The 25,901-nt window shown below is 44.2% G+C and overlaps 1 protein-coding gene across 1 annotated transcript in view; it reads left to right on the forward strand.

Annotated features, from left to right (window-relative positions):
- The window catches only part of LOC122787922 (kinesin-associated protein 3-like), an 815,339-nt gene that overhangs the window by 330,198 nt on the left and 459,240 nt on the right, over nucleotides 1-25,901 (forward strand). Inside the window, exon 4 of the mRNA XM_044054849.1 lies at nucleotides 21,084-21,192. Coding sequence (XP_043910784.1) covers nucleotides 21,084-21,192 — 109 coding nt within the window. The remainder of the gene's footprint in view (nucleotides 1-21,083; nucleotides 21,193-25,901) is intronic.

The raw sequence follows: 25,901 nt of genomic DNA on the forward strand, positions 1-25,901 counted from the left end.
ATCCAAGAAAAAGAAAATGAAGTTGTCAGATTTGACCCCCTTGGATCAGACAAAAGTAAAGTCTTTTTTCCGATTGGAATTTTTCTTCGAATCCAAAGTCTCCAAAAACTAAGGATTCGTCATATCTGCCAATACTACTGGACTTGCTTCCTAGGACAAGGTACTCCCCATTGGTGTACCCGGTCCCATTGAGAGTACCTTCTTCCTTTCTTTTTAGACTGGATTCTCCTTCCAGGTAGTCCTCTCGCTCTTCAAGAAGCCTCACTGTCGATGATGTGTAGAGGGTAGTGAGACAGATCCTCTTGGCTCAGAGCCACCCAGCTGTTGCTTCGACTCCTTCCCCTTTGGGTCAGGAAAGCCCATACAGCCAAGACTCCACCTCTAACTCTTCCTCATCTGACTCCCTCTTTGTGTTTGGAGCCCTTGGGTCTTAGTTGTCCAGGCCCATCTTCTTCGGATCCAAAGGTCACTATATCCTTGAATCCGAAGCTTTACTGTGAGCTCCTCAGTACTGTCTGATCCAGAGAGCTCTCAGAGCTGATTCTACCCTGTCAGATGCGAGGTGTTTCAACTCCGAGGGCTTTGGAGCCATCTCTACATCTCGGAGCTTCAGCAAGAGTTAGTTTTGCTTAGACTTCTGCCTCATGGCAGCTTTCCTCTGAGCTGGGAAGGATCAAGGATCAGAAAGCCGTCCTTTCAGACTCTGGTTCCTACCTCTCTCTCTGGGAAGGTCAGCTTTTAGGACTTTGGAGAGAGCCCTGTCAGCTACCATGACCCAGATGGGCTCTACCCCCACAGGTCCTGTATCTGCATCTTCCCCATCTCAGTGTCAAGAGTCTCAGCTAACTCTCCCACTCCAAAACTCCAGGACAACCAGTTAGGTTTTTTCACCTCTTCTGATACTTCCTCAGATTATCCTACTGAGAAGGTCCCTTGGAAGAGGACATGTAAGAGGAAGCATCTGGATTCCCCTGAATCTGTCATTGAAGGCACAGATTTTGAGGAGGGTGAGGGGTCCCGTTCAGAGAAAGCCTCGAAATCCTAAAACAGAGATGTGGTTTAAAGCCCAGCAATCCTTTGTTGGAGGAATCTGTGCTCCTGGAGGCATTTGGTACCAGCCCATCTATGTCTTAGGTGATTTCACCTGCCGATGAGCTCCTCAAATTGGTCTCACGGTGGGCATGGAAGGAGTATGATACCAATGAGGCTATACCAAGGAAGCCTGATAAAATTATGACCCCTTCCGAAGGGCAAGTAGTTTTAATCCAAGAGCCCTGCTTGATACCATGGTCTTAGCAGCAGCCACCAGAAAGGAACTAGCTAACAAAAGTTCCTCTCTTCATCCTGACAAGGAGTCATGGATGATGGATAGGTTTGGGAAGTGTGTCTACGCTTCAGGGACCTTCACCTTGAGGTCTCTGAACTATCTGGCACATTTCACCAGACTACAGAAGGAATCTTTCAGATACCCTTGTAGGAACTGTGTCTGAGATGGTGAAGGATTTTGTCACCTCACAGCAGGTGACCCTGCAATCGATATTGAACTTGTCAATGAGGCTTATTTCCAATGTGGCAGAAGGAATCTCAAGGGCAGTGGGTTTAGGCGTAGCCATTAGGAGATATGACTGGATGTGCTTGTGTGATTTTGCAGAGCCTTTTAAGTCTACATTTGTCGATGCTCCTTTTGACAGCACATCCGTCTTTGGCCCCAAAGTGCAAGATACGTTGTCCAGGTGTGAGAAGGATGGAAAGATCCCTTCTGTCATGGGCGTGTGTTTTTCCACCTCCGCAAAGATCCTTTTCAAGGAATCATGGAGGGGGTGGAAAGATGTCATTCAAGAAATCACAAGTATCTTTCCAGGGCACACATGGAGGGTCTTCCTCTAGAGGCAGAGGGGGAAACTTAAATATTAGACACTGTGCTCATGGCAGAGGAGGCCCGCAACATCAAGGGTCCAGTGAACCATTCTTAGGCAAACCCTTCCAATGCTCCTGAATGGATGCCCAAGCCAATTGTTGGTCATTTATCCCTGCACTGGAGATCCTGGCTAGGGATAGTAAAAGATTCTTGGGTGCAGAAGATCGTATCCAGAGGATATACAATTCCATTTTCCCCATCTCCTCCAATTTCCAGGAAAATGCCTGTTCCACTCAATCAGAGGATTCAAGCAGCCATTCAAACACAAAAGCTGCTAAACAAGAGGGTCATCGAAGAGTTCCCACCAGACCAGAAAGGATACAGAGCTTACTTAAGATTCTTTTTAGTGCCAAAAAAAACAGGAAACTGGAGACCAATTCTGGATCTCAGCAGCCTGAACAGATTTGTTTGAAAGACAAAAGTTTCATATGGTCACGGTTCAGTCCTTTCTTCCATTTTTGGAAAAGGATGACTGGATATGCTTAATAGATCTCCAGGATGTGCACTATCATATAAAAATAAACAGGTGATTCAGGTGAGTCTTAAGCTTCCAACTAGGAGCCAGTCATTAACAATTCAGAGCACTGCCCTTTGGTCTCACCAGAGCCCCCAGAGTGTGCACCAAATGTATGGCAGTGGTAGCAGCTCACTTTAGACTGCAAGGATTCTGTGTGTTTCCATACTTAGTTGACTGGCTCATTACCACTCTGACCAGGCATCAACTCATCATAGTGAGAGAAGTCATCCACACTTGGACAAGGTTAGGTATAAGCATAAATTTCGAGAAGTCAAATCTAGAACCAACTCAAATTCTGGAATTCATAGGATCACTACTCAACACAAGATCAGCAATAGCCTCCCTTCCCCTTCCCAGAGTTCAGACTTTAAGGTCACAAGTCAACAAGATAGTTTGCAGTACCACAGTCTCAGCTTGCCTAGTTCTACAAGCTCTATGATCAAGGGCAGGAGTGGTAACCGTTGTTTCTCCAGCCAGGTTTCACATGAGGATGGATTCTAAAATGGATGTTAGCATCTCAGTGGTCGATTCTTCAGCTACCCTTGTCTGCTCCAATACGAATTGCCGACTCATGCAAGAAAAATCTGATGTGGTGGATCCATTCAGAACAATTGCTAGAGGGCCATCCAGTTGTCCCCTCTCAGCCCAAGGCCTTAGTGACCATGGACTCTTCCAAGCTAGGGTGGGAGTGGAGGGTCATTACCTGAGAAAGACAGTCCAAGGCATGTAGTCCCCTGTAGAGGCCAATTTGCATATCAATATACTGAAGTTGAGAACAGTGCTTTTAGAATTTCAAGCCTTTTAGGATGCTCTGCCATCATAAATTATTGCAATGCAAACAGACATTATAACAGTGATTTGGTACATCAACAAACAAGGAGGAACCAGATCATACCCCCTTATGTCAAAACGCACTTGGGCTGTATCAGTGGGCAATATCTTCCAACCACTTTCTCTTTGCAATTCTCATTCTGAGAAAGTCCAGCTTGCTAGCAGACAAGCTGAGCAGGTGCATTCTGTTACCTCACGAATGCTCCATCAACCAGAAAGTTGTAGAACAAATTTTCTACAAGTGGGGCCAGCCTTGCTGCAATCTCTTTATCTCCCCCAAACAATAAGTGCAGCAGCTATTTTGCCCTAATCCCCCCACAGGGGGAGTCGCCAAGGGATGATCTTCTCCACAATTGGACCCCAGATTACTTTGCACATATCCCTAATTTTCCTAATTCCAGAGTTCCTTCAGAAAGATAACAGGTTAAAGAACAAAGTCATTCTCATTGCCCCCTTTTGGCCTCAACAGATTTGGTTTCCCTTCCTGTGATCTAAGTTAGTTCATCAACTTTGGATTCTGGACCCGGATTCAGATGCCCTGTCTCACCCAACGGGTATGACACACCAGGACCTTCTAAACCTTAAGCTGACAGCTTGGTTTCTCCAGTTCTGATAATAGCCAGACACTCGATGCTCTCTTCCCCTGTTCATCACATATTGTTGTCTTCCCTTAAGCCATCCACTAGAAAACTTTACGCTAGTAAGTAGAAAAGATTTGTACACTGGGCTATCAGTCATGTGCTGGAGTTCTTGACACTGCTTTTCAACCAAGGGGCCAGTTCTTCAGCAGTGAAAGTCCAGTTGGAAGCAATTTCTAATTTCCTCATTGGGTTTGATGGCCGCTCATTAGCCACTCGTAAACTATGTAAAGATTTCTTGCCTGGCACAATTCTTCTCAAACCTCCTTTTAAAGATCCTACACCACCATGGGATCTGAATCTGGTACTGCAATCCTTGATTCTTCCACCCTTTTGAGTCTACCCATTATTGTGACCTTAAATTTTTGTCTTGGAAGATCTTGTTTTTAGTTGCCATCACTTTCGCTAGATGAATTTCGGAAATTAAGGCATTGTCGGCAAAGCTCCACATCTCATTTTCCATAAGGATATAGTCTCCTTATGAACCAGTACATCCTTTTTGACCAAGGTACTATTACACGTCAACATTAATCAGAGTATCAATCTACCAGTTTCTTCCCAAATTATTCCAACAAAGGAGAATACTTGTTACATTTGCTAGATGTGCATAGACAATTACATTTCTATATTCATAGAGCAATATATATCAGAACAACTGATCAATTGTTTGTATCCTTTGCTGATTTGAAATTGGACTCATCTAAACGGCTTACTGACTGTATTTCCTTTATTTACAACAAGTCAGTTATGACTTTACCAAACAATGTATGTGCTTATTCAACCAGAGCCGTAGCTATCTCCTCAGTTTTCCACTCTAGAACTTCCATGGATATTTGTTCAGCAGTAACTTGGACTTCCGCCTTACACCTTTATCTCTCATTATAAGCTGGATCTGGAGTGCAGAGGTAGGGCATCTTTCAGCTTGATGGTGCTTGGAAATATCCTTCCTTGAATCCACAGAGGGTTCTAAGTAGCTGGGGCCTCTGTCCCATCAGCCGTGGATGGAATGAAAATCGACATCATCAGATAAAAAAGTTATATGCCTACCATAACGTTCCATCTGTGCTGTCCATTTTCATTCCTCTTTGACTTCCTGCCCACCAACCCCCAAACTTTTTTAACTTTATTTTAGAAGAGCGAGTTGATATGTTTTTTTATATCCTTCAAACATTACTAGCTCCAGATGTGGCACTGCCTCTCTCTCTCTCTCTCATTTAGATACATATATGTATAAAGAGGTCTACTTCTAAATAGTGATGTTTCAAAACTTCAGATTTCTTGGGGTCGACACCATAAAATCGAACTTTTGAAACTTCAAAACGTTTAAATGGAGATCACTATACAGCACAGAACGGTATAGTTACCGTTTTCCTCACTGTAATGCAATCTCTGAGTTGGTATATTTAATTAGCAAGGGCTGTGGGGCATGCAGGGGGGCTTGCCCAAAGATTTTTTTGTTTTTATTTTTTATTTTTATTTAAATTTCAAAGTTTCAAAACTTTGATCTTGTGGTCTTGACCATAAACAATTCAACATTTTGAAAGGCTAAAATTTAGAAGTAAGCCTGTATAAACTTGTAAGAGTACATCTTTATTTATAGCTTGCAAACAAGATCTGAGGTAATGGTGAGGGTGCATTGTAGGTAAGGGAGAAACTCAAGAGTTCTAAGTTGCCACAAGCTTTTACAAATGGCCAAGTCGGATCTGACACCTCGGATCTGAACCCTGTCAGTTGAGGATGAATGAAAATGGACAGCACAGATGGAATGTTATGGTAAATACATAACTTCTTTTTTAGTGACACTGTGGCTACTGCTGAGAACCTGGCTGCTTTGGTCACACCCTACCACTTTTATTAGTATAAATTTTACACAGTATAATTGGGTACCCTTTGTAAGAGCCTTAGGGTAGCTGACTGATGGCAGCATGATTACCTCAGAGTCTGGGCAGAAAGGGACACAGCTAGTAAATCTGTGCCAGATTTTCCCAGGGGTGTGTGTGTATGTGTGTGTGTGAGAAATTTAGATATCCAAGTGGCTATGTCAGCTACTGGGAACAGGGACACAGAGCTCCGAAGTGGTCAATGTGGAGTTTTGTGTGGTTCTAGAGAGAGAAGAAGAGTCCAGCCCCAGGTCTGGAGCGTGCGCCCTGAATGCTCTTAAGAGAAATTGTGCTTGGTACAGGGAGCTGTATCTGAAAATACTGTGTGAATCCGTCTTCGCTCTTAGTAACCATCACTCACTGGAGGCAGTGGTGAGGATTGAGTCTGTTTGATTGGTGGCCCGCAGTAAGGACCCATCACATGTTGCTGGCAGCTGGGTGGGATATTAATTGAACTTCAGTAGCCGGTTGGCAGTTATCACTGAAGGTGTGTGTACTCTCAGCAGCCACAAAGTAAATGTAGAGTTTCATTTTCACAACAGTTGTATTTATTTTTGTTAATTTACTTTTAGTCAGGGGAAGCAGGCAAGGGTGTCAGCAAAAGATTATAGTAAGCTGACAAAGAACCAGTTGGCCAGGGTGTGTGAAGCCAAAGGACTGGTGTATGCCAACCTGACTAAAGAGGAAATAATTTCAGCCCTGGTCACAGCTGCAGCATGGACCAGTAACCTGGAAGACAACCAGTCTGGTGATGGGGATGTGCAGTCTTCAGAAACAGGACAGTTCACTTTTTCCTTAGAGGACTTAAAAATCTGTCCGGAGTTAAGGAGACTTGAACATGGAGGCCAAACAGCTGGAGAAGCAGATGGAATTAGAATTAGAAGAGAGACTCTGGTGTTTGGAGGCTGAAGAAAATGAGAAACCGTGCCAACATGAGAGGGAGATGCTGACTCTTTGTCAGGGTCATAGAGGTAATGGGGAAGGGAAAAACTGAACCCCAGAAGCAATAAAGATCAGTAAATTTCTTCCACAGTTTATAGAGGGTGATAATTTTGATAATTTTAGTCATATATTTGAAGAGAGTATATAAACAGTATAATGTTGACCAGTGGCTCTGGGAATGGATTCTGACCCCCTTACTCCATGGTAAAGCTGTAACTGCTGTTTCTAAATTGTCTGATACTGATTGTTTAAACTATGATAAAGTAAAACAATATTTACTATAATGTTTTAAGTTATCACTTGAAGCTTACTGAAGAACGTTTTGTAAGCATAGACGCAAGGCAGATGAATGTGTATGCGATTATATTGCCAAGTTAAGCACTTATTTTTACAGGTGGGTGCGTGGGTGTTAGGTCACCACTTTTGAAGGACTGGCAGACCTTTTGCTAAGGAAACAAGCCCTTACCACATTGCCTGTGGACATGAGAATCTGGTTGGTAGGCAGGGAGTGCAACTCTGCAGATGAGCTGGGGAGAAAAGGGGATCACTACTTTGCAAACAGGGCATAACTGCACAAGAAGAGCATACCCAGTACTGCACATGGTTGTAGGGGAACACATCTTGGGCAGCCTAAACCACCCCAGCAGAGTACACCAGTAACAGGGGAAACCACTAGTTTAAGTACATGGCCAGGACCAAGAGCTAGATGTTTTAAATGTAACCAGAGGGGCAGTATAGCATACAAATGTCCACTGAGGCAAAGTGGGGAACAAAAGATGAAGGAGCCAGCAAGTGGGAATAACAGCATGCCAGTGGTAAGTTGTCTGGAGACAACAGAAGTACCAAATTATCACAGAAGTTTGTATCCTATCTTAGTGGATGGAAGACAGGCCACTGTTAAGAGAGAGCCTCTGACATAACCATTGTGAAGCCTGCAGTGGTTAAAGAGGAGCAGTACTTGCTTGGGCAGTCCATACCAGTCAGCGCTTTAGGAGGGACCCCATTCCAAATACCTTTGTCTAGGGTTCACGTTGATTGGGAGGGTGGAAAAGGAAGCAAGCAGGTAGGTGTGTTTGAGGATATCCCTGCAGATGTCCTGATAGGGAATGAAGTTGATAATGCAGTACTTTGTGTGCATGCAGTTACACACAGTCAGGCTTGGAGACAGGCATGTGGGTCATGTAGCCCAGGGGAAACCCGGATAGACCCCACACCTGAAGCTGGGGCTGGTGAGGTGACTATTTCAGGGCAGGAGCTACCCTATAGCAGTGAGCCTGAAAGTGGCCCACAGATGCTGATTGGTACTGATGTTCCCATGGACAGGGTGACTGCAAGGGCAGAGATGAGTGGTAGTACCCAGGCTAACAGTGAGGCACCGCTGTCAGAAAAGACCAGGCTTTCAATGGAAAGGGAGCTGGGAAGGGTCACAAAACTGGCTCAGCCTTCGGACCCTACATTACAAGGTTTGAGCGAGGCAGCTAAGGGGGTACCTGATTCTCAAAGAAAAGGGGAGACTGTGTACTGGAACAAAGGGTTACTGTATAGAGAGTGGATCCTTGAGGGAGGTTGAGGTAATATAGCAGTTGGTAATACCCAGAGCCTACTGTCTGGCACTTCTAGCCATAGCCCATGACATTCCTTTTCCAGGTCATATCTTCCTAAAGCATACAAAGAGACATATTATGCAGAACTTTTATTGGCCTGGGATTGCAAGGGATGTAACAGGGTACTACAGGACCTATGAGCTGTGCAAAAGGTAGGCAAGGCAGGACACAAGATCAAGGCTCCTTTGATGCCTTTGCCTGTGATTGAGGAGCTATTTCAGAGGGTAGCTATGGATATTGTGGGGCTCTGAGTACCCCAAGTTCTACAGAGAAGAAGTAAATCCTGGTGGTAGTCGATTATGCTACTACATACCCTGAGGCAGAGCCTATGTCCTCTATTGAGGCAGAGAAGGTAGCAAATACTTTGTTAGGGATTTTCAGCAGGGTAGGTTTCTCAAGGGAAATACTGACTGACAGAGATGCCAACTTCATGTCAGACCTGCTGGCTTGTCTGTGGAAGCGCTGTGGGGTGAAGCACCTAAAGACCACCCCCAGACTAATGGTCTTGTGGAGAGGTTAAATTCTACACTAATCATGCTATGGGCATTTGCAGACCAGTTTGAGAGAGAGAGAGTGGGACAGATATTTGCTCATCTGCTGTTTGCATACAGAGAGGTACCCCAGGAATCCACAGGTTTTCACCCTTCGTGATGAATGGGAGGGTGAGTGCGAATCCCACGAGGAGTCTGTTGTGGCATATGTCCTAAACCTCAGGACAAGGCTTAGGGAGCTCATGGGCTTGGCCCAGGAGAATCTGGGAGAACCCCAATAGCAGAAAAAGGTCTGGTATGACAGGGATGCTCGAGCACGAGAGTATGCTGTGGGACAGCAGATTATGGTGCTCATTCCTGTCAGACATAATAAGCTGCAGGCAGCTTGAGAGGGAGGAACCCTTCAAAGTGGTAAGGAAGCTTAGTGATGTTAATTACATGGTAAACATGCTAGGCAGGATGCAGGGGCACAAATTGTACCATGTTAACATGATGAAGCCTTACCATGATAAGGAGGCCCTTTTGCTGAGTATCTGCAGTGGATGGCAAGCATTCCAAAATATTAAAGGGGCTTTGGGAGGACACCCTGTGTTAGCCAGTCCAGATTACAGCAAAGAATTTGTGCAGGTGGATGCTTTAAACAATGGGAAGGGATCTGTAATCAGCCGGGTTTCCTCAGAGAGAGAAGAGCACCCAGTTGTATATCTCAGCCATAGACTTCAACCCAGGGAAGAATGTTATGCAGCTGTAGAAAAAGAATGTCTAGCCATAGTATGGGCATTGCAGAAACTTCAGCCCTATCTGGATGGAAGGAAATTCACTGTGGTTACAGACCACAATCCCTTAACATGGGTACATTGTGCCAGCCAGCAAAATGCCAAGTTATTAAGGTGGAGCCTAGGGTTGCTGGCATATGATGTCACAGTGCGGCACCGTGGTGGGGTTGGTAATGCCAATAGAGATGAGCTCTCAAGACAAGGTATAGGTTAAGGTGTTCCCAGAGAGGCTCATTTCTCTTGAGCAGTGTTTTTCCAGGGTCACTTTGAAAGCTAGCTTGAGTTTTCAAAGTAAGGAAGAGATGTGATGTTATGAGGTAGTGCCATCTGTGCTAGGGAGAGTAAGGCAGTGTATTTGTACATATGCCCGTATAGCTAGCTGGAGTTTTATACAGAATTTTATGTTATTTGACTGTTGCACTGATTTGTACAGATGTTTGAGTTAATATATTTGTCAAGTTACTTGTGTTAAAAATGCATCAACAGTAGGTCCTGCTGGACAGAAAAAATGTATGCATGTATATTAGCTTGTATTGTTGTAACCTACCAAATGTGTGTTTATCAGAGAATCCTGGAAGGATGGAACATTTGAAATTTTGTTATAGCTTTCAGATGTTGCCATAGATCATAGCAAAGCTCTGTGTGTGTATTGTACCAGAGTCAGGTGATCAGAGGTGATGTCATCCTCCAACCAGCATCTCTGTTCTTTGGAACTCTTGCAGCCTTACTTTGGAACCTGACAGGAAAGATTTCTTAGAGGATATAGACCTCTCACATCCACACAGACAGAGAGACGATATTTGGATTTTGTTGTGGTAAGACATTTGGCTCACGTCAGCTTGCCTTGCTTTAGTAAGTAGTCAGGGAACAGTCATTCTTTAGTCGGGGACATTTAGTGAGAATAGTTCAGCATTGTTTTCTGCATCTGTAAGAAACTATTCAACTGTATTCATTTTATATCTCTGTAGGTGAAACTCTATTGTTTTGTTGTATTCAGTATTTTCCTGTTTTCTGTTGTATTATTTATCATTAAATATTTTAATACAACATCTTGAGAGCACTTATGCTTATTTTACTGACACTGTGGCCACTTCTGAGATCCTTGCTGTTTTGGTCATACCCTACCATTTATATTAGTATTAATTGTACATGGTATAAATGGGTACCATTTGTAAGAGTCTTAGGGTAGCTGTCTGGTGGCAGTGTGATTACCTCATAATCTGGGCAGAAAGGGGCACAGCTAGTAAATCTGTGCCAGCATTTCCCGTGTGTGTGTGTGTGTGTGTGTGTGTGTGTGTGTGTGTGTGTGTGTGTGTGTGTGTAATTCAGATATCCAGTTGGGTGTGTAAACTTCTGGGAACAGGGGCACAGAGCTCCAAAGTGGTCAGTGTGGTGTTTTGTGTGATTCTGGAGAGAGGAGAAGAGCCCAGCTGCATGTCTGGAACATGCGCCCTGTGGGCTTTTAAGGGAAATTGTGCTTTGCGCAGGGAGCTGCATCTGAAAATACTGTGTGAATCCATCTTTGATTTTAGTAACTGTCCCTCACTGGATTCAGTGGTGAGGATTGAGTCTCCTTGATTGCTGGCCTGTACTAGGGACCTGTCACACCATCCATCACATAAAACTAGGTTTCTGCCAGGGATTTTTTCAGGATGCTGGGGTACATGACTTCTTTGATTCTTAAGATTCTCCTGGCCAGAGTTAACATGAAAAAATTCAGTAGTACCTCTGGTCAAGCTGGACTCAAAATTGTCACCCTTCAGTTTTTCAAAGCCCTATTTTTTGTGGTTTCTAAGAAGGGAGGTTCTATGGGGGTTAGATCAGTTCTCTTCGAATCTAGGTCTCCCATTCTCCCTTTTGCCTCTGTTGCAGTCTGTTGCAAGAGATGTTTCAGACCTGGCCTGGCAGACATTTCAAAAGGGGGTAAAAATGCAAGGTATGTGGAACAAACAAGACAAATAAAAGCACATAAATATCAAAGAAATTTTGGCAGTAATAAATGCTTTTCAAGTCCTGAATCATCTCTGGTCTCCAAGATATCTGCATGTTTTCACAATCAACACCACAGTGATGGGGTACAGAAACAAAGAGGGCGGTACCAGATCTTACCTCTTTGCAGACTTGCTATGATAGTTTGGGAGGTAGCAGCTCAGCTCGATTTGACTCTTTTTACATTCCGTCAGAAAAAACATTGTATCAGACAAGCTAAGTACACAAATGGAAGCTTCACCTAAGGGTCTGTCAGAAAAAACATTGTATCAGACAAGCTAAGCACACAAATGGAAGCTTCACCTAAGGGTCTTCCAAGAATTGATCAAACTTTGGGGAACATCTCAACCATGTCTGTTTGCCTTTTCTCAGAACAGACAGCTGTAGAAATTCTGCTCCAGGATTCTTTTCAAACAGGCTTGGAAGACAGATGCCTTCTTATACCCTTGAACAGAAATATTTCTCTGCTCTTGTCCATCCTTTCTATTGATATTTCATGCTTCATCTGAAGATCCAGAAGGACTCTCAAAAGATTATGACGGTGATATCCTTTTGGCCTAAGTAACAGTGGCTCACCTTTTTTTTTTTTTAACTGACCAAAGGCAATTGCCACAGACTTCCTCACAGACTGGACTTATACAAGACTGGTTGTTTGATGCACAACCATCTTTAATACTATTCGGTTAACTGCCTGGTTGATCGAATTTTGATTCCTTTTGGGCACCTTATTTCTGAGGATATGCAGCAGATACTGAAGGAGCCATAAAAACATGTCAGTAGGAGATCATATATGTATAAGTAAGATTTTTTTTTTTTCTATTTTGTGCCATTCTAAGAACCAGGACCCTCTCAAGACACAACTGCTTCTGTTTTTAATTGTTTGTGAGTTACTGCCCTCTGTCTTTTCTTTCTCCTCTATCAAGATTCATTTCAGCCGTATCTGCTTGTGTGCCTTTGGATCCCCCTTCTAACCATCGTCAAGTTATGTAGTTTTTGAAAGGCATGTTAGATAAACGTCCACATACGAAACTGGTAGCTTCTCCTTGGGATCTTAATTCTGTGCCTGAAAAGCTATGCTTGTTCCATTTGAACCAGCTGACTTGGCTGATTTGAGTTTCTTAACATGGAAAACTGTTTTACTCATCGTTCGGACTTCAGCTAGGAGAGTATCAGAGTTACAAGTTCTTATTGTGAGTCAGCTCTACCTTTTCCACAAGAATAGGGTTTCTTTGAGAACTAATCCCTCTTTTATGTCTAAAGTGATCTTAGAGTTTACATTGAGACAGTCTTTTTATCTTCCTGTCTTTTCTTGATCTCAAAAACAAGAGAGAAAAAAAACATCTTCATACTGTGGATCAGGCAGCTCAGGTACTACCTAGACAAGACTTGATCCTTGAGGAATGCTGATCATCCATTTGTTTTTATGAAGGTAAGAGGAAAGGACAGCCAGTGTCAAAGCAGGATATTTCTAGATGGTCATCCCATGATTTTTTTTTATTTTTTTTATTTTTGCCATCATAAGCCACTTCCAGGGCAGGGTTTTGGCCCATTCCATTAGGGCTTTGGCTTCTTTGGTTGCTTTCTTGAAATAGGTGGACTCCAGAAGTATTCTAGAGGCAACAACTTTGTCCTCTGTGTGTACCTTTACAAAACACTACAAACTGGATTCCTTTTCCAGGTCCAGAACAGGCTTGCTAGGAACATTCTCCAGGGACTCATGGATTCTTAAAATTTTCCCCCTTTGTTGTTACCTTTTAAATTATGGTAGTCTACCCATATAGATTAGGCTACCACAACAGTGATCAAATATTTGAACATAGTAACAGCTGTGTAACTTAACTTGCCAAAACAGTAGATGTGCTAATAGATCAATGTTGCAGTTGCCATCCACTCCCTCCAACTTGCTGTTTTGCCAGGATATGGATATATATGCTATTGTGTATGTATTTTCTGATTGTTCCATTTCTTGGCATTTTGCTTTTACGGCTATAGCCTCCATTTTTGGGCCAAGTAAGCATTGAGCTTTTCCCACGCTTTCTTTTTATATGGTGACCCTTTCGAGCTCCAGACATTTAGAGTGCATGGAGGGTGCCCTTTAAATTTGAAAAGCTATCCTTTGGGTGGAAGGGGTAAAACTCAAATAGTTTAATCTATTGCATCAGTGATCTGTTAGAACATCTACTTGTTATGGTAAGTTAACTTATATAATTGTATTTTTTGAAGCTTGTAGTTTCAGGTAATTATAGTGAAGTTTTTTTTTTTACATCCTGTAGCTTAGTATACCTAGTAATGGCCTTCTGAGCTTAGGTATGTAGAAAGAGCAACCAGCACACCAGGTGATGAAGTGGCATGAGCCCTGCAGAAATTGAAAAATAAACTATGCTTCCCCAGTGTTGCCCAGCAAATGCATAACTTTCTCTGTTCACAATAATTTGTTTCTGTTAATATGTTTAATATGTAGCAAGTAACTTCCACAACTTGTAGTAAAGATGCATAGTCAGTCCACTGATTTCAGGGCTGTCCTGATGATAGGACAGTAGTCATTTGTCTGCTGAAAAATGGCATATCACTAGTAAACAGGGTAAATGGAAAGTTATGATGTTATGTTATCCCATCTCGCCTTCGTTCTTGCTGGTTGAGTTCAGAGCTGATCCTCGGCTCTGACTCGGCCGATTTACTATAGCTCGAGAGCTTTTACTGGCTCGAAGCTACCCCTTATCCCAACATGCCTAACGGCAGCTACCCAGATCTCATTTGCCGCTTGCAGCGTCGAGATTGCTACTGCTGGCTCAGGCCAAGTACTTTGTGCTCTTTTGCTATTTATTGCTAATTTTCTAATTTGTTGTGGTTGTATTGACTTGTTAGAGTATGTACTATCCCCCTTTAGTCTATCGACCCCTTTCTCTGCTGTTGTGGTGCCTTTGGCCTTCATTTTTTTCTCCTCAGGCCTTGCTTCACCTTAGAGCCTGTTTAAATTAGAGGGTTCTTCCTCTTTCCTCACCCTTTTCTGGGATTGCCATTTAAGTTGGATACTCTCCCATCGTGGGAGTCACCGTTTAAGTTAGAGGATCTCCCCCTTCTTTCTTCTCCCTTTAAAAAAAAAAGTTCTTCCTTTTTTGTTTGTGTTGACATTACTGTTACTTGTCTGCTGTTAGTTGAAAGCCTTCTGTTTTTGTTCTTGACTAGTATTTACCATGTCTAAAAAGTCGAAACCCTCTGGGTTTAAAAAATGCGACTCGTGTTGCCAGAAAATGTTCCCTTACGGATGGGCACACAGGTTGCGTTTATTGTTTAGGAGCTTTTCACCTGCAGGACTCTTGCTGTGTCATGCTTTCAGTTCCAGACTCCTGCATGAGGGAAGAAATAAGCTTATTTTAAGTGGCCTCCTGAAGAACCCTCAAAGATTGTTCGTCTCAGGGTCCTCAGCCAGCCATAGTGCCCAAGAAGCACTCCAAGCCATCGGTTCTGAATTCGGAACAGACAAAATCACTGAGAAGTCTTCGGCTCCGTTGGCTCCCAGCACTGGCTTTGACAAACCTAAGTCTTCGGCAGCTCCATCTGTATCCTTGAAGCCAGTCCGGACCCATAAGAGATCAAGGTCTCCTTCTTTGGAGCCGGTACACTCTGCTGCACAATCTCCTCTGCTACAACCCGGAGTGGGCAGTCACCGGTCCTCTTCACACTCCTCTCAGTCCTTCAGACTCTCAGATCATGATGTTGGAGAGAGTGGTCAACAGGCTCCTCAAATCACAGGCACTTGCTAAATTACTTTCGAGCCCAGCCCATAAGGAATTGGCTCCTTCGGCCCTCCCAGCTTCTCCATTGATTCCTCCTCTGACTCTCTTGAGCTCGGAGCCAAAGTGCATGGAGGTCGTGATGGTGGAACCATCGTCTCCAGTTTCTTCTCTCTCCCGTATCTGTTCCGACTGCTCCAATCTCCTCGATGTCTTAGTCTGTCGAGGGATGTGGGTGCCGAAGCTCTTGCCGGCTTCAAGGGGGGGAAGAGGCATCGGACTCTTGTCCGACCCCACTTTCCCTCTCGGAGCTTCGGTGCAGGTGAGCTCGGCTCCTACATCAGCTTCGGAGCCATTGCTCCTGGTTCGAAGGAGATCTCCGTGCTCTTCAGAGCCGGCAGCTCCTTTGACTAAGGACCATGGTGCCTTTGAGGTGATGAGCATGCTGTCTCCTAGACTGCTCCACCCTCGGCTCCATTGGCTCCTTCTCCCTCTGTTCCTGTGCCTGCCTTTGTCCCTCCTCCTGCCTTTAAGCATAGGGAACCTGTGCCCCAGGAAGCCCAATGGGTGACTCCACCTCTTCCAAAACCTCCCCCGAACATTCGGAGGAGGTCCCTCGGAAAAAGAAATATAAGAGGAAGCATCTAGACTCCCCTCAGTCTATCACTTCAGATACAGACATGGATGAATCGGAAGGGTCCCCACAGTCCCCCTCTGAGGATGTCTCCTTTTCAGACATCTTGGAAATCCTTAGGCAGAGGGGTGGCTGGAAGTTCCTAGCTCCTTTTGAGGACGAGTCTGTCTACCTGGATGCATTTGGTTCCCGACCCTCCACCTCTTGGGTTTCTCCACCTTCCGACCCACTTTTGTCTGTAGTGAGTCGAAAATCGTGGAGCGCTCCAGAGACCATGGAACCAGTTCCGAGGAGACCAAACAAATTTATTACAGCTCCAGAGGAGAAGTCTTTCCTATCCAAAGGGGTCCCTGTTGATGACATGGTGGTGGCAGCAGCCACTAAGAAGAAACTTCCAGAAACTTCTTTATCTGTCCATCCACCAAACAGAGTCTCTCGTACGATGGACAGGTATGAAAAGCGTATGTTTTCTTCAGCAACCTTTACTGTCAGGTCACTGAATTACTTGTCTTATTTCACACAACTTCAGAGGGATCTCCTGAAGGAGCTAGGAGATGCCCTGCAAGATCCTACAGCTGAAGGAGTTGCGAGCAGGGCAGCTTCCCAGCTTGCAACCTTGACCTCCATGGTTAACTCCTCCATGAGGCTTATTTCTTTTATGGCAGATGGAGCGAGTAGGGCAACAGGTACCAGAGTAGCTTTGCGGAGACACTCCTGGATGCCCCTTTGTCAATTTGTGGAACTTTTCAAGTCTTCATTTACCAACAACCCCTTCGATGGCTCGTCCTTGTTCGGGCCTCAGGTAAAAGAGACTTCCACCAGGTGTGAACAGGATGGGAAGACTCTGTCTGCCATAGGAGTCCATTTTTCCACTCCATCTAGACCCTACCCTAAAGGTCAGTAGAGTGGAAAAATGTGGTTCTGAAAATCCCAGGGATCTTCGCCTGACACTAATGGAGATTTTCCCCCAGGGGCAGATGGGGTAACAACAACGGAAGATGCCTCCCTCACTGCAGAGGGGGTCCGCAACAGCAGGGCGACAGATACTTTCTCTGCTAGGCCCTTCCAGCATTCCTGAAGGGAGAGCCGGCTGTCCACCTCTGGAGGCAGTTGGGGGCAGACTATCATTGTACCCAGCAGCCTGGCAATCTATCACGAGAGAAACATGGGTACTGTCGATAATATCCAGGGGTTGCAAAATTCCCTTTTCTCAGTCCCCCCCTAAAGACAAATGTTCTATCCCACATGTTCCACCCAGTCTTCGGGATTATGCAATCCTAGAGGTTCAAAGATTGCTAGAAAAAAAGAGCCATCCAGGAGGTCCCCGCAGACCCAATCAGATCTGGAACTTACTCAAGGTTCTTTTAATTCCAAAAAAGACAGGGGACTGGAGACCAATTTTGGATCTCGGCAAACTAAACCAATCAGTAAAAAAGATGAAGTTCTGGATGGTAACACTGCAGTCCATTCTTCCTTTCTTGGCTCAGGACAATTGGATGTGCTCCATATATCTCCAGGGCACATGCTACCATATAAAAATTGGAAAGGCAATCCAGGAGATTCCTGCGCTTCTGTCTGGGACCCAGTCATTATCAGTTCAGGGCCCTGCTCTTTGGTCTCACCACAGCCCCCATGGTGTTCACCAAGTGTATGGCAATGGTCACAGCACACCTGAGGCGTCTAGGATACCAGGTGTTTCCATACCTAGACGACTGGCTCCTCACTGCTACCACTGAGCATCAACTGATCAAAGGACGGGACTACACAATCCAAACTTGTTCCCAGTTAGGCATCACCATAAACTACAAAAAGTCTGACTTGTTACCTTGTCAGCCTATTCCCTTTATAGGGGCAGACTTAAATACAAGATGCATGATACAAAACTGCCTCAAGACAGGGTGTCAACCATTTGTCAGCATGTTTTGTTTCTTATAAAGAAGACCAGAGTTCAGGCAAGACAAGTTTTACAAGTACTGGGCTCAGTGGCTGCAGCAAATACACTAGGCCCTTTAGCACGCTTTCACATGAGGATTCTACAGTGGCTTCTTTTTGCTCAGTGGTCTTTCCAGGATTTGCCAATGTCACACATGATCTTCATTACAGCATCTTGCAAAAAGGGCCTACTATGGTGGCTTGTCTCCTCCCAGGTGACTCTGGGCAGACCCTTTCTAGACCCCCATCCGGTAGCCACAGTTACCATGGATGCTTCCCAGATAGGGTGGGGGGGGCATTATCTGGGACAGACTGTCCAATGAACATGGCAACCTCACAAGTACTATTTGCAAGTCAGTGTTCTAGAGATGACAGCGCTGCTTCTGGTGTTGCAAGCACTTCAAGATTCTCTACCTACCGGGACCATTGCAATCCAGACAGACAATATGTCAGTTGTATGGTAATCAACAAACAGGGTGGAACCAGATCTTACCCCTTGTGTCGGGAGGTAGTTCAAGTATGGCAATGGATGATGTCTTCCCAAATTTTTCTAATTGCGATGCACATTCCCAGAAAATCCAGTGTGGTAGCGGACAGGCTCACCAGGGCTGTCCTCATGCCTCATGAGTGGTCCCTGAAGCAAGAAGTTGCTGACTTGATTTTCTGCAAATGGGGCCAGCTATACTGCAGTCTTTTTGCCACTCTCCTAAACAAATGCAGCAGCTACTTCGCCCTAGTTCCCCCTCCGGGACAGTCACCCAGGGATGCACTTGTTCACGATTGGCCTCTGGGACTACTATATGCCTTTCCACCTTTCCCCTCTCATTCCGATGGTACTTCAGAAAGCAAAATCGTTGGGTCCCAAACTCATCTTCATTGCTTCTTACTGGCCTCACCAGATATGGTTTCCGTTTCTTCGCCATTATCTTCTACTGGAGCCTTGGATACTAGACCCATTTCCAGACCTCCTGACACATCAGTGAGGCAGGCTTCATCCATCCCTCCAAACTCTCAAGCTGATGGCTTGGTTACTCTACTTTCTGTCTTAGCCAGTCACCCTAACATTTCCCCTGCTGTACAACACATCCTAGTGTCCTTCCACAAGACCACTACCAGGAGCATTTACACTAGCAAATGGAAGAGGTTCTCTTATTGGGCCAAGAGTAATAACACTGATCCCTTTACGGCTCTTGTTCACAAGATTCTTGACTTTTTGGCCAAAACCTTCAAAAAAGGGGCAGCTGCAACTAATATTAGGGTCCAACTTGCTGCCATCTCCAATTTTCATATAGGAGACTTTGGTTCTAACATTATGTCCCATAAGTTGTGCAGAGCATTCTTACGAGGTACAGCACTTTTATGGTAAGAGAACCCCCCCCCACCTCAACTTGGTTTTAGCTTTGATGGTTCTGACCCCCTTTTAACCAGCAGCATCTTGCCCCCTAAAGTTTCTATCTTGGAAAGCCCTCTTCTTGGTTGCTATAACCTCGGCTAGATGGGTTTCTGAATTACATGCTTTGTCTGTTCGCCCGCCGTATCTCATTTTTCACAGAGATCGTCTCTCTTAGGAACAGTCCTTCCTTCTTGCCAAAGGTTTGTTCAGACTATAACTTAAATCAGTCCATTGAGCTTCCTGTGTTCTTCCCCAATTACGGCAACAAGGCAGAGTATGGATTACACCAATTGGATGTTCATAGACAATTATGTTTTATTTACACAGGACCAAAGACCTCAGAAAATCAGACCAATTGTTTATATCCTTTGCTGACAATAAACAAGTTTATCCAGTTTCAAAAGTGACCTTATCAAAATGGTTGTCAGACGCAATCAGTTAGTCATATGATTTGTGTAAAAAGACTCTTCCAGAAAGACCCAGAGGACATTCAACCAGGGCCTTAGCCACCTCTGTTGCCTTCCAAGCTACATTACCTTTAGATTCAATCTGTGCAGCAGCAACATGGGCAAATCCTCATACCTTTATCTCTCATTACAAAGCGGATGTGGTCTCCTGGAATAGGGCATCCTTTGGTTTCACGGTCCTGAAGAGTTTATTCCAGTGAGCCACCCAAGAACCAGGTACTGGGGACACGGTCCCAACCAGCAAGAATGAAGGTGAGTGAGATGCGACAACATAACATAAAGAAGTTATGTACCTACCATAACATTCCATGTTTGTTTTCCTTCATCTCGCCTTCCTTCTTGCTTCCCCCCTCCTTCCCCCTTCCTGGAGGTTCGAGAGGAGTTCTTTTTTGGTCACACTGCCTGAGTTTCCTGCTGACATACCAGGTTAGTTAACCATGCATAGTCTTTCCCTTTTTCCTTCCTACCTTGATGTATAAGCACTTAGTAAAAATAGTTTTTTACTACATATGTCTAGTGTGGGCTATTACAAATGAGATCTGGGTAGCTGTCGCTAGGCATGTTGGTATAGGGGGTAGCCTCGAGCCAGTAAAAGCTCTCGAGCTATAGTAAATTGGCCGGGTCAGAGCTGAGGATCAGCCCCGAACCCAACCAGCAAGAAGGAAGAAACATGGAACATTATGGTAGGGACTTAACTTCTTTTTTTTTGTTTGAATGGTAATTCAGTTTGTTATAAATATTTTTGCCTTTATTTCAGCAGGCTTGTGAAATACTCATTTGATAACTGTAACTGTTAAATCCATACGTACAGTAACAGTTTTTAAAACCCTGCTGATGCCTGTGCCAGTGCCATAGAGGGATAGAGCCCTGACTACAGTCTGGGCAGTCTGTGTTTGAGTAGTGGTCTTAATGCTTGATGGAGCAAGCAGGGGTGGAGGGGAGTGCATGTGCCCAGGGACATATGCACCTTGGCTGGATTTTCTTGGTGGAGATTGTAAAAACAGCCAAATTGTGCTTGCGGTGGCAGGGTGGGGCATCCTCCTCATATTGACTATTTATATAAGCGAGCAGTGTTGCAACACTCTCATCCATTGCATGTCCCACCCATTGCTGTTGCTGAGTAGGTACAGGGTGGTAGGGTTTATAGGGACAACCCCCCCCCCTGATGTTTGCCTTAATGGCGACCCCTCTCAGTCAACCCTCACCTCTATTGATAGGTAAGAAATTGTCTGATTTACTGTGAGAGCGCCGATGACTGACAAACAGTATGGGCAATGCAACCCCCCCCCCCCAAAAAAAAAATACATTGCTGACAGATTTCTTCTTTTGTTTTTCAGTTAATGAAGATGCTACGCAAGTGTAAAGATGGTCACATCAATGAGCTGTTGGTTTCTTTATGCATTAACATTGCCACAAACAAACGAAATGCACAGCTGATCTGTGAAGGTGAGTATTTTTATAAATGGCAGCTAATAGAGCAGGCTTAAGAGAATGAGGAAGAAAAAGCTTGAAAATACTGCAGTTCAGATATGGAAAACATATAAATAAAGGCAGCATATTTCCTATAGGTTTTTTTCAACAATAAATCAGCTCCTCTGGAGTTTGACTACTTTCTGTATCCCATGTCCAGGCTGAAAGTTTGTTTAGTTGCTATTTTCGTATTTTTATTTAAGGACCATTGCCTGATCTCACAAATGTGAAGATAATGACTCAAGAGGCACAAGACTGCTATATGCAGGACTCCGAGGATTAGAGAATGGCAAAACAAATTGTTGGAAAGCTTAAACAGCTGCTCTGCATCCATTTCATACAGAACTTTGACTGAAGACCTTCACCAGGGGTCAACCTTTTGGCCTTAGGACTAAGCCCAAATCTCAGGATGGTAACCATTTGAAATGTCAGGACCCGCTAGAGTGAGTCCCAAAACTCAGAGACTGAATGGCCGAAAGAATGGAGTTACATATACCAAGTTGGAGATGCCAGGTCTCAGAATATTGCGATATGGCAATCTTCGAGTTGGTATATATAATTTCAGGGGATGTGGAGTGCTTGCCCCCCACATGGAGGGGTGTAGGGGTAACCACCTCTGCTAAAAGAAGTTTTAAGTAGAAGCATGATTTTTGAGATTCGCTCTTCAGTTTTTCAGTCTTTTTTTTATCTGCCTTTAGGCACTCAGCATTTCCAGTACCAACATTTCTATAGGGAGTAGTCAGGATTCTGCTAATACAAACAGAAAGGTAATGTCATTGAGAATTCAGAAAGAAAGGAAAAAAATATAAATATGGTAAATTGATAGAGTTTTCTCATGATCCTCCTCTTAAGAAGCTAAAGAGAGATGGTTAGACAAGATAGCGTTTCTTCTCTTTCTGACTCATGAGAAGTAGGGACATTTTTCATTTCAGTCCATTGGCTACCAGGTGCACCAAGGCATTTAAAAGTCACTTTCTGACCTTTACTTAATCTGGTTCTGTGATGATGATGATGATAGAGGCCTTCCTGAAGGTTCGGCTAAAAATGTTTCTGGACTTTTCTTGTGCTAGTATTGTGGTAAACGGAGGTGCTCCTCCTATGCCTCCTTTTTTGTCTTTTCATCTCATTTCCTGTCCTTGACTCCACTTTTCAGCATTGGTTCAATAAGACTGGACTCCTGTATTTAGGCATCTACATCATCAGATATAGTATGTAAGACAGTGATGGCAAACCTTTTGGGTTTGGCATGTCAAAAGCTCTTGGCACAAAATAATTTAGTGAACTTCACATGAGCAATGAATGTAAAAGCAGTGTCTTTAGTAACTCAGGTGTTGGCGATCACTGGCATGTCACAGAAAACATTGTGGTGTATGTCACCTTTGACATGTGTGTCATAGATTCACCATCACTGATATAAAACATAGTCTTGGTTTCTGAACCACAGCTTTTGGTGTTAGTGCCTTTCCCATTGACACCACTAATGATGATAACAGTTCCGTAAGGCATTTCTATGGCCTTAGTTTTTAAGCTTGGCATTTTGGGGTCAGTAACACTGTCAACATTGTTGAGGTCATTCCCAGTTTTGGCTAGGAAGTGTTTCAAACCATCAGCTTTGGGCTTCAGCTCAATGGATTTGTTTGGAGGTAAGGGATAGTAATGTTTTTGGTACCACATCAATGAAATGCAACATTGAGCAGTTGAGGTCCGTGCACTCTGTCCCAAGTGAAACATCAGTGTCTGACAATGCAGATGGTTCTACCGTGTGTGACACCTGTACCTGCACAAATGGTGGCCTCAACCAGAGACATTTTTCCAGGTGTTTCATCAGTCATCCATCCTTCTCAGGAACAGGACAGACAGGTTGAAGTGCTCTTGTGGAATCAGTCATTTATATCTAGATAAGATTAAACTTCTTCCTTCTCAAGGCCATCCTGTATGGAACTAGCTCAGAAGCATGGATGTAAGAGGAAGAATGCTAACTTCTCATTGGTCTCTCCCACCATAGATATAAGTGATTGACAGGCCATTGATTTCTCAATATCCCTACCAGATAACTCCAAGTTTCAGGAAGTATTAGAAATGGTTAGGTATTGGGGATGACGGAGAACCCATGCCTTCTCTACAGAAGATTGTGCAGAAGGCATTTCATTACCCCCAACTATCTTCTTTGGTGATACTGCCCATGGGCAAAATGGCCCACTTCACTGTTAGGAGCACATGTGAAGAACCCAGTGTTGTGATGCCTGTTCATAGGAGCCCAGAGTAGATCTTTTGGCATCCTCAGGTTTAGGCTTGCTGAGTAGAAACTGCTAAGCCTTACTTTGTTGTTGGTGTTATCTTCATCACTGATGATGATGGGAATCTTCTTGTCTGTTCTGTCTATATAGGGTCCAAAGAGATGGACAAGTTTGGGAAATGCTTCTGCATCCTCCATGTTCGCAATGAAGCAGGCAACCATCTGTTGCATATATACTTCCAGCTGGAGTTGAGTGATAGGTTGTCCCAGGCACTGGGTCCACTAGCTGGACAGCAGCATTTTAAGTTGATGTTACAGATGACAGGTGTGACGTTTGTCTCTAAACTCACCAGGCAGTTAATGTACAGCTTAGTGGATGGTGCATCTAGGACAGCAGGATGCTGGTTCAGATGTTTTTCATTCTCGCTGCCTCACTGGTATTTTGTGTTTTCTGCCAGTGTTTCACAGTACTGGCCAGCTTTCAAAAACCCAGAAACCCCCTTCTCTTATTTTATTGTTAGATTTATTGTTCTCTTTCTATTTTTATGTTTATTCATTAAAATATATTATTTTTTCTTTCATTGTTTACAGTAATTCCTGTGGAAATGTCTGCTTGTTGCAGTATTTATTTGGCTTCTATCTTTGACGAAGACTTGTTTTTATTGTTTCTGAGGAAACTTTCAGTATTTCTATCAGAAGTGCATTGTGTATGTGTACGTGTGCTGTTAGACACTAGGGGGCTGTCTTGTGCAGTCAGAACCAGAAATTAATCGGCCTGTCTTTACTGTTATTACTTTGCTTCATTTTCATCTCTTGACGGGAAAATATTGCAGAACTTGGATTTTTTCAGCACTTTATTATTATTTCCTATTTGTATGACTCTGCTTTGTGTGTTTTTAACATCAGGCTGCAATTTTACTGGAAATTATGCTATTTGAATGTACTCTGGAGGTTTTACTCACTCTTCCAAGAAAATATAGTTTAAATTGTTATTAAATGTTATTTTATGGCAGTTTAATATAGCTAAAATATGTGGAGTTAATTTTTAACACTGGATGTTAAGTTGTCAGTCTCGCCTTCATTCTTGCTGGATGGATTCGGAGCCGATCCTCGGCTCTGACTCGGCACTTGCTAAGCTCGAGAGCTAATTTTACCAGCTCGAGGCAACCCCATATCCCATGATGCAAGGCAGAGATTACTCAGATCTTGTTTGCCGCTTCGCTAACGAGGTGCCTTCTTTTACCAGCTCTAGGTAAGTGAACTTTTTAGAGACTTTTTGTCTACCCCCTTTAACTTTATATATATAAATATTATATTTTGTTAATTACCGACTCACTTTAACCCTATTCCTGTCAGTGTTCCCTTCTTTTTGAGTAAATATTCCCTTGCCCCCAGTTAGGCCTTAGGCCTTCCCCTCCCTAAATATTTTCCTGTCAGGGATTTTTTGTGTGTGACTGTCTGTTATCCCTGTTTAATTTAAATTAATTTAATTTGTTGGACTGAGTGTTTTTGTGTGTGTGTGTGTGTGTGTGTTACTGGTGTTTCATCGACACAGTTATGTCGAAGGACACTAAGGTCTCAGGCTTCAAGAAGTGTGACTCGTGCTGTCAGAAGATGTCTTTGACAGACGGTCACACTTCTTGTGTTTATTGCCTGGGACCTTTGCACCTGCAGGACTCTTGTGCTATCTGTCATGCTTTCAGCCCAAGAGTCCTGCAGGAACGAAAAAATAAGCTCATATTAAGGGGCTTATTAAAGCCCGAGAGCTCCCCGACTAAGTCGGCGCCGGGGAAGCCCTTGAAACCTGTTAAGCCTTTGGCTCAGGCTTCCAAGCCGTCGGCTTCGGGTTCTTCCTCACCAGGCTCGAGATCGGCTCTGGCTGGAGCCGATCTTTCCATACCAGTCTCAGTATTGGCTCCATCCGGCGCCGATGCTGTCAAGTCCAGACACTCAGTGTCGGCTCAGGCTGGAGCCGACGTATCTTCGGCTCCGATGGCTCCATTGATCTCAAAAAAGAGATCTCGATCCCTTTCAGTGGAATCTATTCATTCGGCTCCGAGATCACCCTTGCTCTCAGAGCGGAGCCATCGGAGCCGATCTTCTCGGTCATCCAGGCTATCTGATCATGACCTTAAGAGAGTGGTGAGTAGACTATTAAAGTCTCAGGCATTGGCCCAAATACTCCATAGCCCATCTCAACAGACGGTAGCTATATCACATCCACCGAACATTCCTCCTTTGACTCTCTTACAGAGCTCGGAGCCGGAGCTCCTCGGAACCGGTACCATTGTGACTTCGGAGCCGATACCACCCCTTTCGGCTCCGTTGTCCTCGGCTCTGATTTCCTCCTTGAGACCTTCATTGGAGGGATCCGGGCGTCTAGTCTCTCTCGTCGGCTGCGAGGGGGCGAGTGGCATCGGACCCTTGTCCGACCCCGTTCTCCCTCTCG

The sequence above is a fragment of the Protopterus annectens genome, chromosome 13.part0, assembly GCF_019279795.1.
Source record: "Protopterus annectens isolate FY-2018-M chromosome 13.part0, PAN1.0, whole genome shotgun sequence".
NCBI classification, from domain to species: Eukaryota; Metazoa; Chordata; order Ceratodontiformes; family Protopteridae; genus Protopterus; species Protopterus annectens.